General features: G+C 53.4%; 3 protein-coding genes across 3 annotated transcripts; 1 reads left to right on the top strand and 2 right to left on the bottom strand.

The window, feature by feature from the left end:
* Positions 1 to 339: 339 nt before the first annotated feature.
* On the bottom strand, positions 340 to 676 carry N7489_000235 (uncharacterized protein; the record flags this gene model as incomplete). Its single annotated transcript, XM_056705990.1, has 2 exons — positions 340 to 557; positions 622 to 676. The coding sequence occupies 2 exons, from the start codon at positions 674 to 676 to the stop codon at positions 340 to 342; spliced, it is 273 nt and encodes a 90-aa protein (XP_056570292.1).
* Positions 677 to 979: 303 nt separating this feature from the next.
* Positions 980 to 1,975, bottom strand: N7489_000234 (isopenicillin N synthase; the record flags this gene model as incomplete). Its single annotated transcript, XM_056705989.1, has 1 exon — positions 980 to 1,975. The coding sequence occupies one exon, from the start codon at positions 1,973 to 1,975 to the stop codon at positions 980 to 982; it is 996 nt and encodes a 331-aa protein (XP_056570291.1).
* A 1,016-nt stretch (positions 1,976 to 2,991) lies between these two features.
* Positions 2,992 to 14,326, top strand: N7489_000233 (AMP-dependent synthetase/ligase; the record flags this gene model as incomplete). The annotated part of the gene is made up of 2 exons (XM_056705988.1): positions 2,992 to 9,807; positions 9,863 to 14,326. 2 exons carry the CDS (start codon positions 2,992 to 2,994, stop codon positions 14,324 to 14,326), a joined length of 11,280 nt encoding a protein of 3,759 aa, XP_056570290.1.
* Positions 14,327 to 15,832: the final 1,506 nt, after the last annotated feature.

The following is a 15,832-nucleotide window of genomic DNA, read 5'->3' as shown; positions in this document are numbered from 1 at the left end:
ATAGGCGGGTACTTGCTCCGGGTTTGCACTATCTTCACTACATTAGGTACTCTGTCCATTCCCTTACCAACTCGGAGGAAAACACTGGAACAAATTTTAGCGGTACTCTAATGAGTATGTTGTACGGAGTATATGCATCATTTCTGGTGCGCAGCAATTGCTAGACGGTACATATAAATTACGTAACTTTGATCTAAACCTGGGGCGTACGCTAATGCAGGACCTGCATTACCCTCGGATTTGGGAAGACAGTGTAATCCGCCGCAAGGGTTCGTAATTTTTGTAAGAAATCCCAGGATGACTCTTCAGGGCCCATCTCGTATCTTCCATCCCCACGCATCATGCTGCCAAGGAGAGCTCGTGCCGAATCTGCTTGGCCTTCCCGCCCGGCTGCCCATCCCCAGGTCGCGCCTGGTTTTCATACGGGTCGGCAAGAGTGGTGAACAGGGGGCGCAAACACTCGTCTACTCCGGACTCGTATTTCTGTGAAGCAGCTCCACCCATGCCAAGTTCCAGACGATGCCAAACTCCCGGGTGGTATGCGCACTGGTACAGATCTGTGGTCCTTCTGCTGATTCGTACTAATTTAGTTCAATGCAGGTGGTTCCTAAAACAGCTCACTACTACGCAAATCTTCAGGAGCCAGAGCTGAAGAAAACGAGGTGACCCCACCCATCGTGCTACAACAATAAGAAAAATCTTGTTATCTCGAAGAGGTTCAGTCTTCTACTGGACCGGGCCAGGCAGCTATGGAGTCACTGGCATGGTCTACGTGGTCACATAGGAACGATGCACGTTAACCATTTTGGCATGGATGGTGAAAATAATAACTATTCGACGACAAGGTCTATCTACCCTTCGGCTATGGATAATTAGGTAGACGAAGGTGGCGGCATGGTGGCGGCTCCTCCCTTTTTTTTCTCGACTCGGTTTAGCTCAGAGTCCGGGATTTCCATCCCGGTCCCATCCATGGGCCCTTTCAGGTCTGGCCGTTCTTGTTGATTAGACTAACTAATCCGTTCTGCAGATAGTCGCCGTACGAGATTGGCCGCTGATCGGTCTTGCCGTCTTCCTTGCTAGGATCCCACGGCTGGACGGTATCATTAAAGCCCAGATTGACGAAGAACGGGAGGGATTGGCGCTCCTCGTTCACCCACTTGACCCGGTGGATGGGAGCGGGGTAGTAGTTGTTGGTGATGTGTGCCATGTAGCTGCCGCAATTGACCAGGTAGGCGTTGTCGTCCGCCTCGATATCGAGGTAACCCTGGGGCGTCTCCACCTGCAGGTTCGCCACGTCTGACTGGTACAGGACGGTAATGAGCGACACGTCCTCATGCCATTCGAAGCTCAATTTGGTGCCGTCCTCCGCCGTCTTAATGGCGGCAGGTGGGTAGGGGTTCAGGTACGGGTAACGAATCAGAACAACCGAGGAGAGCGCGTCTTCCTTCTTGAAGTGGCGGCTAAAGAAGTCCTCCTCCTTGCCCAGCGCCAGAGCATAGCCTCGCAGCAAGGCAGACGAGAGCCCGAACACATCCCAGTAGTATTGCTCGGCGAACTCGCGGAAGCCCGGATGCTTCTTCTCGTCCGGCCACACGTTGACCTCGTGAGTGGGAGTCTTCGACTGGATGAGAAGGTGGTCGGGCTTGAAGTTGGGGTTCAGGTAGCAGAAGGATTCCACGGCCTTTTTCTCCGGAATGGACAGGTAGTATCCGGCACGGATCTGGTCCTGGTGCTCCTTGTTGTAGGCGCGAATCGCGAGGTCCCACTTCTCTTCGTCTGTGATAGAAAAGTGGAACTCCCTGGTCTTGTTCGAGAGTCGCTTTACATCCACACCGTGGTTGACCGCGTAGAAGAAGCCGGTGTCGCGCGAGGCAGCGTCAATAGCGCGGGCAACCTTCATCTTCTCCTCCATATTGTCGCCGAACAGGGGCGACACGTCGATCTTGGGGACATTGGCCTTGGGGGCGGAAGCCATGGTGTCTAGAAAAATAATGGTGAAAACTTGAGGGCGTGGACAACGACGAAGAGAGGGCTTGGCAAAGGGACAGGGGAAGTTCTCCTGCAGATGACAATGAGTGAAGAGTATGGACGCAATGGAAACGACCTGAGCTCTCTTCCTCTGTGCCTGAGCGGGGGCGGGGTGTTTATGCTGAGGCAACCTGGAGACCTTATACGCTTGCAGCCCAGATGCTTACTGGATGGGACCGCTGGAGCCAGTGTAAAATTAGTAACCGTATCTCGAAGTCGGAGGGTCTTTGGTGGTCTGAGATTTCAGTCGGTCCGCACCGTGGCATTTGCAGACGGTGCGATCAGGCCAATCGTTGATCCTCGGGCAGAGCAACACTCCCCCGATCGAAGGTCTAGTAAGTACTTATCATTACCGTGCCAGAAAACGGGGCCATAGATACCCAAGTAACACCGTCGAGTCAATCGGGCTCGTGGGCCCAGCCAAGCCACGAGAGAGTAGGCAACGTGCACTCAACGACGGCGATGTTCCAAGGTAAACCGGCACGTAGAAAATGTCCGGACCACCTTGGCTCTCGTTGCAGCGTGTTGAATCTTCAGCCACCATAAGTCGATAGCATCCGGTTAGAGTGCAACGTGGGTCTGTCTCATTCTTCTCGGTTCTTGGCACCAGAATCGGGCGTAGTTTGCCCACTGCCAAGTCGCGGGGCCGCTTGGCTGTCCTTGTGGTGGGATTTCCCGATGCAACATGCAGATACATGTAGTCGACAGTTGACAGAGCCAATGGCATCGGATCTGCCGTAGACCGTGCTAGACGAAAGTCTCCATCTTGTCTGCGGGCAGTGCTTCAGTCGCCCAGATTCTCGATGGAGATTGGCCAGGTCAGCCATATATACCCTGCAATGGCAGACCAATGCAGCAGGCCCAGTATAAGGAATTCCCCTCGAGCTTGTCTGTGATTGCGTTTTTTCTAACACTTGTTGTTGCATCCGATCCGTCCCTACCAATTATTGGTCATTGACAGAGATGACTCAACTGAAGCCACCGAACGGAACCACGCCGATAAGCTTCTCGGCCACTACATCCCTGAACGCCAGTGGGAGCTCGAGTGTGAAAAATGGGACCATCAAACCCAGCAATGGCATCTTCAAGCCCAGCACTAGGGACACCATGGACCCTTGCAGTGGGAATGCGGCCGACGGCAGTATCCGCGTCCGTTTCCGTGGAGGAATCGAACGGTGGAAGGAGTGCGTCAACCAGGTCCCCGAGCGCTGCGACCTGAGTGGTCTGACAACCGACTCCACGCGATATCAGCTCGCATCGACTGGGTTCGGTGACGCGAGCGCTGCCTACCAGGAGCGCTTGATGACGGTCCCTGTTGACGTACATGCCGCGCTCCAAGAGCTGTGCCTAGAACGCCGTGTGAGCGTGGGATCCGTCATTAATTTCTCCGTGCACCAGATGCTAAAAGGGTTTGGAAATGGCACACACACTATCACCGCCTCTCTGCACCGTGAGCAGAATTTGCAGAATTCTTCGCCATCCTGGGTAGTCTCCCCCACAATCGTCACCCATGAGAACAGAGACGGATGGTCCGTCGCGCAGGCGGTCGAGAGTATCGAAGCGGGGCGCGGTTCCGAGAAGGAGTCAGTGACTGCGATTGACTCCGGGTCAAGTCTCGTGAAAATGGGGTTATTTGACTTACTCGTCAGCTTTGTCGATGCAGACGATGCTCGTCTTCCGTGTTTCGACTTTCCCCTCGCAGTGATAGTGCGGGAGTGTGATGCCAACCTCTCGCTGACTCTGCGTTTCTCCGACTGTCTCTTCAACGAGGAGACGATATGCAATTTTACCGATGCCCTAAACATCTTGCTCGCCGAAGCAGTGATAGGAAGAGTGACCCCGGTTGCCGATATCGAACTACTATCCGCAGAGCAGAAGCAGCAGCTGGAAGAGTGGAACAACACGGATGGCGAGTACCCTTCATCAAAGCGACTGCATCATCTCATTGAAGAGGTGGTTGAACGGCATGAAGACAAAATAGCCGTTGTCTGCGACGAGCGAGAGCTCACTTACGGCGAGCTCAATGCCCAAGGCAACAGCCTCGCACGCTATCTCCGTTCCATTGGTATCCTGCCCGAGCAGCTAGTCGCATTGTTTCTTGATAAGAGCGAGAAACTCATTGTTACCATCCTCGGCGTGTGGAAATCCGGCGCCGCCTACGTGCCCATCGACCCGACTTATCCGGATGAGCGAGTGCGCTTCGTGCTGGATGACACCAAGGCACGGGCCGTCATCGCCAGTAATCGACATGTGGAGAGGCTCCAGCGAGAGGTCATCGGCGATAGAAACCTATGCATTATCCGTCTGGAGCCCTTGTTGGCCTCCCTTGCTCAGGATTCCTCAAAATTCCCCGCGCATAACTTGGACGACCTACCCCTCACAAGCCAGCAGCTCGCCTATGTGACTTACACCTCTGGGACCACTGGCTTCCCAAAGGGCATATTTAAACAACACACCAATGTGGTGAACAGTATCACCGACCTGTCTGCAACGTACGGGGTGGCCGGGCAGCACCACGAAGCCATTCTGCTTTTCTCGGCCTGCGTATTCGAGCCGTTCGTTCGACAGACGCTCATGGCACTCGTGAATGGCCATCTCCTCGCAGTTATCAATGACGTGGAAAAATATGATGCCGATACGCTCCTGCCGTTCATACGCAGACACAGCATCACCTACCTCAATGGTACTGCCTCTGTCCTGCAAGAGTACGACTTTTCCGACTGCCCATCACTGAATCGGATGATCCTGGTGGGTGAGAACCTGACAGAAGCCCGGTATCTGGCGCTGCGGCAGCGGTTCAAGAATCGCATCCTCAACGAGTATGGTTTTACCGAGTCGGCCTTTGTAACGGCCCTCAAGATTTTCGAACCGGAGTCGGCCCGTAAGGACACGAGTCTGGGGAGACCGGTGCGCAACGTCAAGTGCTACATCCTCAATCCATCCCTTAAACGTGTTCCGATTGGAGCTACGGGCGAGTTGCATATCGGAGGGTTGGGCATTTCCAAGGGATACCTCAACCGCCCCGAACTCACGCCGCACCGCTTCATTCCCAACCCCTTCCAAACGGATTGCGAGAAGCAGCTCGGGATCAACAGCTTGATGTACAAGACCGGTGACCTGGCCCGCTGGCTTCCGAACGGCGAGGTTGAGTATCTCGGACGTGCAGATTTCCAGATCAAACTGCGAGGTATTCGAATTGAACCTGGTGAAATTGAGACGATGCTGGCTCTGTACCCTAGGGTCCGGACCAGTTTAGTGGTGTCCAAAAAGCTCCGCAACGGTCCAGAGGAAACTACCAACGAGCACCTCGTGGGTTATTATGTTTGTGATAGCGCCTCAGTGTCCGAGGCGGACCTGCTGTCATTTTTAGAGAAGAAACTGCCTCGATACATGATTCCCACGCGGTTGGTACAGCTGTCGCAGATCCCAGTGAATGTGAACGGGAAGGCGGACCTGCGCGCCTTGCCGGCCGTCGATATCTCCAATTCTACGGAGGTCCGTTCCGACCTTCGAGGCGATACGGAAATCGCCCTCGGGGAAATCTGGGCCGACGTGTTGGGAGCCCGCCAGAGATCGGTCTCTCGCAACGACAACTTCTTCCGCCTCGGAGGGCACAGCATCACCTGCATCCAACTGATCGCACGCATCCGACAACGACTTTCGGTCAGCATCTCCGTCGAAGATGTCTTTGCAACAAGGACACTTGAGCGCATGGCAGACCTTCTACAGAACAAGCAGCAGGAGAAATCCGACGAACCCCATGAGGCGCGGGCAGAGCTGCCTGAGGAGAAAGCAGCAACGGACAATGTCTATCTGGCAAACAGTCTTCAGCAGGGATTCGTCTACCATTACCTCAAGAGCATGGAACAATCCGACGCCTATGTGATGCAGTCCGTTCTACGATACAACACCACATTGTCTCCAGATCTGTTTCAGAGAGCCTGGAAGCATGCAGAGCAGTCCTTTCCGGCGCTGCGGTTGCGGTTCTCATGGGAAAAGGAGGTTTTCCAACTGATCGATCAGGATCCACCATTGGACTGGCGTTTCCTCTACTTCACCGACGTTCCCGCAGGTGCTGCCGAGGACCGGAAATTGGATGACTTGCGGCGCCAAGACCTTACGGAGAGATTCAAGCTGGATGTTGGCGGACTGTTCCGCGTATACCTGATTAAACACAGCGAGAATCGCTTCACGTGTCTTTTCAGCTGCCACCATGCAATCCTCGATGGTTGGAGTCTGCCACTCTTGTTCGAAAAGGTTCACGAGACCTACCTGCAACTGCTGCATGGGGACAATCCCACTCCGTCCATAGATGACCCTTACACTCGCACCCAGCGGTATCTCCACGCTCACCGTGAGGATCACCTCGACTTTTGGGCCGGTGTGGTTCAAAAGATCAACGAACGGTGTGATATGAACGCCTTGTTGAACGAGCGCAGTCGTTACAAAGTCCAGCTGGCAGACTATGACCAGGTGCAGGAGCAGCGACAGCTGACAATTGCTCTCTCTGGAGACGCATGGCTAGCAGACCTTCGTCAGACCTGCTCCGCCCAGGGTATTACCTTACATTCGATTCTCCAATTTGTTTGGCACGCCGTGCTGCACGCTTATGGCGGTGGCACCCACACCATCACCGGCACGACCATTTCTGGAAGGAACCTGCCCATCTTGGGAATTGAACGAGCAGTTGGTCCGTATATCAACACGCTACCGCTGGTACTCGATCATTCGACGTTCAAGGATAAGACCATCATGGAGGCCATCGAGGATGTGCAGGCCAAGGTAAACGTCATGAACAGCCGGGGCAATGTGGAACTGGGCCGTTTGCACAAAACCGACTTAAAGCACGGATTATTCGATTCTTTATTCGTGCTTGAAAACTACCCGAATTTGGACAAATCGCGAACACTTGAGCACCAGACTGAACTGGGGTATTCGATTGAAGGCGGCACTGAGAAGCTGAATTATCCACTGGCTGTCATCGCGCGCGAAGTCGAGACGACTGGCGGATTCACAGTATCCATCTGCTACGCCAGTGAGCTATTTGAGGAGGTTATGATCTCCGAACTTCTTCATATGGTCCAGGACACACTGATGCAGGTTGCCCGAGGTTTGAATGAACCCGTCGGCAGCCTGGAGTATCTCTCATCTATCCAATTGGAGCAACTCGCCGCGTGGAATGCCACGGAAGCTGAGTTTCCCGATACCACGCTTCATGAGATGTTTGTAAACGAAGCGAGCCAGAAGCCGGACAAGATAGCAGTGGTCTATGAGGAGACGTCCTTGACTTACCGCGAGTTGAATGAGCGGGCGAACCGTATGGCACATCAGCTAAGGTCCGACGTCAGCCCCAACCCCAACGAGGTCATTGCGCTGGTGATGGACAAGAGCGAGCATATGATCGTCAGCATTCTGGCCGTATGGAAGAGCGGCGGTGCCTATGTCCCCATTGACCCTGGATATCCTAACGACCGCATTCAATACATCCTAGAGGACACACAAGCCCTCGCAGTCATCGCGGACTCCTGCTATCTGCCTCGCATCAAGGGAATGGCCGCCTCCGGCACGCTTCTTTATCCCTCTGTCTTGCCTGCCAATCCGGATTCCAAGTGGAGCGTATCGAACCCTTCACCGTTGAGTCGGAGCACGGACTTGGCTTATATCATCTATACCTCTGGAACGACAGGTCGGCCCAAGGGCGTCACGGTAGAGCATCATGGAGTGGTCAACCTGCAGGTGTCGCTATCCAAAATATTCGGCCTACGGGATACTGACGACGAGGTAATTCTCTCCTTTTCCAACTATGTGTTCGACCATTTCGTGGAGCAGATGACCGACGCCATTCTTAATGGCCAAACCCTCCTGGTCCTCAACGACGAAATGCGCGGGGACAAAGAGCGACTCTACAGATACATTGAGAAGAACCGAGTGACCTACTTGTCTGGCACCCCATCCGTGGTCTCCATGTACGAATTTGGCCGGTTCAAAGACCATCTACGCCGTGTGGACTGCGTTGGGGAGGCGTTCAGCGAACCGGTCTTCGACAAGATCCGCGAAACGTTCCATGGCCTCGTCATCAACGGCTACGGCCCAACAGAAGTTTCCATCACCACCCACAAGCGGCTCTATCCATTCCCAGAGCGGCGAATGGACAAAAGTATTGGCCAACAGGTCCACAATAGCACGAGCTATGTGCTGAACGAGGACATGAAGCGCACCCCCATAGGGGCTGTCGGCGAGCTCTACCTGGGTGGTGAAGGAGTGGTACGGGGCTATCACAATCGCGCAGATGTGACCGCGGAGCGTTTTATTCCTAATCCATTCCAGTCGGAAGAAGATAAGCGAGAATGTCGTAACTCCCGTTTGTACAAGACCGGTGACCTGGTACGCTGGATTCCTGGAAGCAGCGGGGAGGTCGAGTATCTAGGTCGTAATGACTTCCAGGTCAAGATTCGCGGACTGCGCATCGAACTAGGCGAGATTGAGGCCATCCTATCGTCTTATCACGGAATCAAACAGTCTGTGGTGATTGCCAAGGATTGCAGAGAAGGGGCCCAGAAATTCCTGGTTGGTTACTATGTCGCCGATGCAGCGCTGCCGTCCGCTGCCATTCGGCGCTTCATGCAGTCTCGGCTCCCTGGCTACATGGTGCCCTCTCGTCTCATTCTCGTCAGCAAGTTCCCCGTCACTCCTAGTGGAAAATTAGACACCAAGGCTTTGCCCCCAGCCGAGGAAGAGAGCGAGATTGACGTGGTGCCGCCGCGTAGTGAAATCGAACGCTCCTTGTGTGACATCTGGGCGGAACTACTCGAGATGCACCCAGAGGAGATCGGCATTTACAGCGATTTCTTCAGCCTGGGAGGTGACAGCCTAAAGAGCACAAAGCTTTCCTTCATGATTCACGAGTCCTTTAACCGCGCTGTCTCAGTCAGCGCCCTTTTCTGTCACCGGACAGTTGAAGCCCAGACGCACTTGATCCTGAACGATGCTGCAGATGTGCACGAAATTACTCCCATAGATTGCAATGATACGCAGATGATTCCCGTGTCCCGTGCCCAGGAGCGGCTCCTCTTCATCCACGAATTTGAGAATGGCAGCAATGCATACAATATCGACGCTGCATTTGAACTGCCTGGCTCGGTTGACGCGTCGGTTCTCGAGCAGGCGCTGCGTGGAAACCTTGCTCGGCATGAGGCGTTGAGAACTTTACTGATTAAGGATCACGCAACCGGCATCTATCTTCAGAAGGTACTGAGTCCCGATGAAGCCCAGGACATGTTCTCCATCAAGGTGGACACAGCCAAGCAGGTGGAGCGGCTGGACCAAGAGATAGCCAGTCTATCCCAGCATGTTTTCCGCCTCGATGATGAACTGCCTTGGGAGGCCCGCATCCTTAAACTCGAATCCGGGAGCCTGTATCTCATTCTGGCGTTCCACCATACCTGCTTCGATGCATGGTCGTTGAAAGTCTTCGAGCAAGAGCTTCGGGCCTTGTACGCAGCGCTCCAGAAAACCAAGAGTGCAGCGAACTTGCCAGCCCTCAAAGCGCAGTACAAGGAATATGCGCTCTACCATCGCCGGCAGCTGTCTGGCGATCGCATGCGCAACCTGTCCGACTTTTGGCTGCGGAAACTGATCGGCTTGGAACCATTGCAGCTGATCACGGACCGCCCACGTCCTGTGCAATTCAAATACGACGGTGACGACCTCAGTATCGAGCTTAGCAAGAAGGAAACGGAGAACCTGAGGGGGGGTGGCCAAACGTTGCAAGTCGAGTCTGTACGTCGTGTTGCTTTCCGTTTATTGCATTATGCTAGCCTCGTACGCGAACCAGTCCGAAGTTTCCGTGGGTATCCCAGTCAGCCACCGAACGCATCCTCAGTTCCAATCGGTCATTGGATTCTTCGTCAACCTTGTGGTGCTAAGGGTGGATATTTCTCAGTCAGCCATTTGCGGGCTCATCAGAAGGGTAATGAAAGAGCTCGTGGACGCCCAACTGCACCAAGACATGCCGTTCCAGGAAGTGACGAAGCTGCTGCAGGTGGATAATGACCCCAGCCGGCATCCGCTGGTACAGAACGTGTTCAACTTCGAATCCCGTGCGAACGGAGAACACGATGCCAGGTCGGAAGATGAAGGGTCGCTTGTATTTAATCAATACCGGCCGGTTCAGCCCGTGGATTCCGTCGCGAAGTTCGATCTGAACGCAACGGTCACGGAATTGGAGTCGGGATTGAGAGTCAACTTCAACTATGCGACCAGCCTATTCAACAAAAGCACGATTCAGGGTTTTTTGCATACCTATGAGTATCTCCTGCGCCAGCTGTCCGAACTGAGTGCAGAAGGGATCAATGAGGATACGCAGCTGTCGTTAGTTCGCCCGACAGAGAATGGCGATCTGCACTTGCCATTGGCACAGTCCCCACTTGCGACGACTGCTGAGGAGCAGAAAGTAGCGTCGTTGAACCAGGCCTTTGAGCGCGAAGCTTTCCTCGCCGCAGAGAAGATTGCCGTCGTGCAGGGAGATAGAGCACTTAGTTATGCTGATCTTAACGGGCAGGCTAACCAGCTCGCCCGGTACTTACAGTCCGTGTCCTGTATTGGGGCAGACGACCGAGTAGCTTTGATGCTGGAAAAGAGTATCGACACGATTATTTGCATTCTCGCGATTTGGAAGGCCGGTGCAGCATATGTGCCCTTGGATCCGACTTACCCACCCGGACGCGTCCAGCTGATTCTGGAGGAGATTAAAGCGAAGGCTGTCCTTGTGCACTCCAGTCATGCTTCGAAATGTGAACGCCATGGCGCGAAGGTGATTGCAGTCAACTCGCCCGCCATCGAGACGGCGGTCAGCCAACAGTCAGCTGCTGACCTGCCCACAATTGCTAGCCTCGACAATCTAGCGTATATAATCTTCACTTCAGGCACTTCCGGTAAGCCAAAGGGAGTCCTAGTTGAGCAAAAGGCAATTCTTCTTCTACGCGATGCCCTCCGGGAGCGGTATTTCGGTCGAGACTGTACCAAGCATCATGGCGTCCTGTTCCTGTCCAACTACGTCTTCGACTTCTCCGTCGAACAACTTGTGTTGTCGGTGCTCAGCGGACACAAGCTGATCGTTCCCCCAGCTGAGTTCGTCACAGATGATGAATTTTACAGAATGGCCAGCACCCACGGTCTCTCCTATCTCAGCGGCACACCATCCTTACTGCAGAAGATCGATCTGGCACGACTGGACCATCTGCAGGTTGTTACCGCCGCGGGTGAAGAGCTTCACGCCACGCAGTACGAGAAGATGCGCCGCCGATTCAACGGTCCCATCTACAATGCCTATGGTGTCACCGAGACCACGGTGTACAGCATTATCGCGGAATTCACAACGAATTCGATATTTGAGAATGCTCTTCGGGAAGTGCTCCCTGGTACCCGAGCGTATGTGCTGAACGCGGCACTTCAGCCCGTCCCCTTCGATGCTGTCGGAGAACTCTATCTTGCCGGCGACAGCGTTACGCGTGGTTATCTCAACCAACCTCTTCTAACGGATCAGCGATTCATTCCCAACCCTTTCTGCAACGAGGAGGACGTCGCTATGGGGCGCTTTGCGCGGCTCTACAAGACCGGCGACCTGGTTCGATTGCGTTTCAACCGTCAGCAGCAGCCGCAACTGGAATACCTAGGAAGAGGCGATCTGCAGATCAAGATGAGGGGATACCGGATCGAGATTTCTGAAGTTCAGAACGTGCTCACTTCAAGTCCCGGTGTCCGGGAGGGTGCAGTCGTTGCCAAGTATGAGAACAACGATACCTATTCCCGGACCGCTCACTCTCTGGTCGGTTACTATACCACGGACAATGAAACGGTATCGGAAGCCGATATTCTCACTTTCATGAAAGCAAGGCTTCCAACGTACATGGTGCCAAGCCACCTCTGCTGTCTGGAAGGCGCACTGCCTGTGACGATTAACGGAAAGCTCGACGTCCGGAGATTGCCGGAGATTATCAACGACTCCGCGCAGTCCTCGTACAGCCCACCAAGGAACATAATCGAGGCCAAGATGTGCAGACTGTGGGAATCCGCCTTGGGAATGGAGCGATGCGGTATCGACGACGACTTGTTCAAACTGGGTGGCGACAGCATCACATCTTTGCATCTCGTGGCCCAGATTCACAACCAGGTGGGCTGCAAGATCACCGTTCGGGATATCTTTGAACATCGTACCGCCCGAGCCCTCCATGATAACGTCTTCATGAAGGACTCCGACCGGAGTAATGTGACTCAGTTCCGAACCGAACAAGGGCCGGTCATCGGCGAGGCGCCCCTACTGCCGATTCAAGACTGGTTTTTGTCAAAGGCTCTGCAGCATCCGATGTATTGGAATCACACTTTCTACGTCCGAACGCCAGAGCTGGATGTTGATTCCTTAAGCGCTGCTGTCAGGGACTTGCAACAGTATCACGATGTTTTCCGCATGCGACTCAAGCGAGAGGAAGTCGGATTCGTGCAGTCCTTTGCTGAGGACTTCTCTCCTGCCCAGCTTCGGGTGCTGAACGTAAAAGATGTCGACGGGTCCGCGGCCGTCAACGAGATATTGGATGGGTGGCAGTCTGGCTTCAACCTTGAGAACGGACCCATCGGTGCCATTGGCTACCTACATGGGTATGAAGACCGATCCGCGCGAGTCTGGTTCTCCGTTCACCATATGGCCATTGACACCGTCAGCTGGCAGATCCTTGTCCGTGACCTGCAGACGCTGTACCGAAATGGAAGCCTCGGAAGCAAGGGCAGCAGTTTCCGGCAGTGGGCTGAAGCCATCCAAAATTACAAGGCGTCAGACTCTGAGAGGAACCATTGGAATAAGCTCGTCATGGAAACAGCTTCCAGCATATCCGCATTGCCTACGTCAACCGGTTCGCGCGTGCGCCTGAGCAGAAGTTTGAGCCCTGAGAAGACAGCCTCGCTGATCCAAGGAGGAATCGATCGACAGGATGTCTCCGTGTACGACTCCCTCCTGACTTCAGTTGGATTGGCGCTCCAACATATCGCTCCAACCGGCCCAAGTATGGTTACGATCGAGGGACATGGCCGTGAAGAAGAAGTGGATCAGACACTGGATGTGAGCCGCACCGTGGGTTGGTTCACCACCATGTATCCATTTGAAATTCCCCGTCTCAGCACCGAGAACATTGTTCAAGGAGTCGCCGCTGTGAGCGAACGGTTCAGACAGGTGCCTGCCCGTGGCGTCGGGTATGGAACCTTGTATGGCTATACTCAACACCCGCTGCCCCAGGTGACCGTCAACTACCTGGGCCAGCTCGCCCGCAAGCAATCGAAGCCAAAGGAATGGGTCCTCGCGGTGGGCGACAACGAATTTGAATACGGACTCATGACTAGCCCAGAGGACAAAGACCGGAGCTCTTCTGCCGTCGACGTCACGGCCGTGTGTATTGACGGCACTATGATCATCGACGTGGACAGTGCTTGGAGCCCTGAGGAGAGCGAGCAATTCATCTCGAGCATCGAGGAAGGACTGAACAAGATCCTCGACGGCAGGGCAAGTCAGCAAACCTCGCGATTCCCGGATGTTCCTCAACCGGCGGAGACATATACGCCGTATTTCGAGTATCTGGAACCTCCACGACAGGGACCGACGCTGTTCCTGCTGCCGCCGGGCGAAGGAGGCGCCGAGAGTTACTTCAACAACATCGTCAAGCGCCTGCGTCAGACAAATATGGTGGTCTTCAACAACTACTACTTGCACAGCAAACGCCTGCGCACGTTCGAGGAGCTGGCGGAAATGTATCTCGACCAAGTACGCGACATCCAACCACACGGACCGTACCACTTCATCGGATGGAGCTTCGGAGGAATTCTCGCAATGGAAATGTCGCGGCGACTGGTAGCCTCGGACGAGAAGATTGGCTTCCTCGGTATTATCGACACCTATTTCAACGTGCGGGGAGCGACACGCACCATTGGCTTGGGGGACACTGAGATTCTGGACCCGATCCATCACATCTACAATCCCGATCCGGCCAACTTCCAACGCCTGCCCTCTGCAACAGATCGCATTGTGCTGTTCAAGGCCATGAGGCCGAACAACAAGTACGAATCCGAGAACCAGCGTCGCCTGTACGAGTACTATGACGGCACTCGACTCAACGGACTGGACAGCTTGTTACCAAGCGATTCCGACGTCCAGCTGGTCCCGCTTACGGACGATACACACTTTTCCTGGGTCGGAAATCCACAACAGGTGGAGCAGATGTGTGCGACTATCAAGGAACACCTCGCTCGCTATTGATCCGTCACTAGCAGCACAGTATATCGGACGATGGAAGTGATGGAGTAGGGGGGATAGGATACGATCAAACCAGGGTGGGGTTCTTTTTGGGAAGAACTATGTCGTCTCTGGTTGAGGAAAGCGAGGTAGCAAATAAACTACCAAGGTCTAGACCCACATAGTCTGTCATTGTTTTCGATCCTAAATTGATATATAATAGGCGACACCTTTAGTTAGCCAAAATTTCTATATAGAAAGACCATGGTTTTTAGGAGTTAGGACCACGTCAGACCGTGGCCCTTTCACTAACGCTTCCGTTTACATCCATACCGGATGTTGTTGTAGCACATTTATATGATATCATTTAAGACTATATACGCCTATTCCCCCCCTATCTAATAGGCCCCTACGTATTTCTTTTGTTTTTTTCTTTTTTTTTTTTTTTTCGCTCTCTCCCCTTTTATACCCAATATCGGATCGAGTTGATAATATCAATATCTAAAACTTCCAATTAAACCTACAAAGCCTATCTTAGTGTAAGTGAATTTGGGCTCTGGACCAAATTCTCCGCCAAGGATACTCTTTCCGATAAACAGTGGTTATCCGGTCATCATAGAAAAGGAAAAGGTACTCCGTCCTCGATAATAAAACGTAACATAAGCATGTCGTTCACCATAGACAAGAGGAATCAACATCATTAAGCAGGGGATAGGTTCATCCGGTCTAGGGCGTCGAGTGCCACCGCCCGTAGGTTGTCAATCTTGAGCTGGATTTGGAGATCCCGTGCGTGCCTCGTTAGAGATCAGGCGACGGCCAAACATCTCTTGGCGGCTTAGCTCAATTACCTGCGGTGTGGTTATCCTAGTTGGCTAGGGGAAGAGCTCCTAAACGCTGTTAGTAAATATTCTAATTAAACTCGAGACCTTAGACATACCTCTCGTTGCCGACAAATCGGCATTCCGTTTCGGTCACGGACGTAAGAGTTCAACAAAGCCGCTCACCTGTCCCGTTCGGCGCTTGAGTTTCCACTTCAAAAGCACAACCGCTCCGATATTTCCATTGCCACCGACCAACAAAAGGTTCATATCACGCAATAGTCGTCCAACTCTCACTCCGCCCGCACTCGATGGCGAAGGATGGAAGAATATCCGAGCGGCATCGGATAAAGAGATCTGGTTCTTTTCGTGAAGTAACGTAGGTTTTCGTGAAGTAACGTAGGCAACCGACGGAAACTGTAGAGCTATAGGAATTTAGTATATCAGAAGTCAATTGAGAGAAGTGTATAGTTAGTAACTCACTTGTGCCAACAGGTACTTCCAACCGTTCTTGTTCAAATTTCGTCAAGTCACCATCTCTATGTGCAAAACCGGATCATACAACAGCTCTTATTGTAGCTGCATCTCGCTCTCAGAGATCATCCTATCTTCGTCGTCATCCACCAACACAGGCGGGAGTGCTAGTTGATCCATGCTGAGGTCAAGGGACACAGACGGAATGGGTGTAGAACGCCTCAAAACAGGTAAGGTA

The sequence above is a fragment of the Penicillium chrysogenum genome (genome assembly GCF_028827035.1).
Source record: "Penicillium chrysogenum strain IBT 35668 chromosome Unknown utg000001l_segment0_segment0, whole genome shotgun sequence".
Lineage (NCBI taxonomy): Eukaryota > Fungi > Ascomycota > Eurotiomycetes > Eurotiales > Aspergillaceae > Penicillium > Penicillium chrysogenum.
This window is presented reverse-complemented; position numbering and strand designations above follow the sequence as displayed.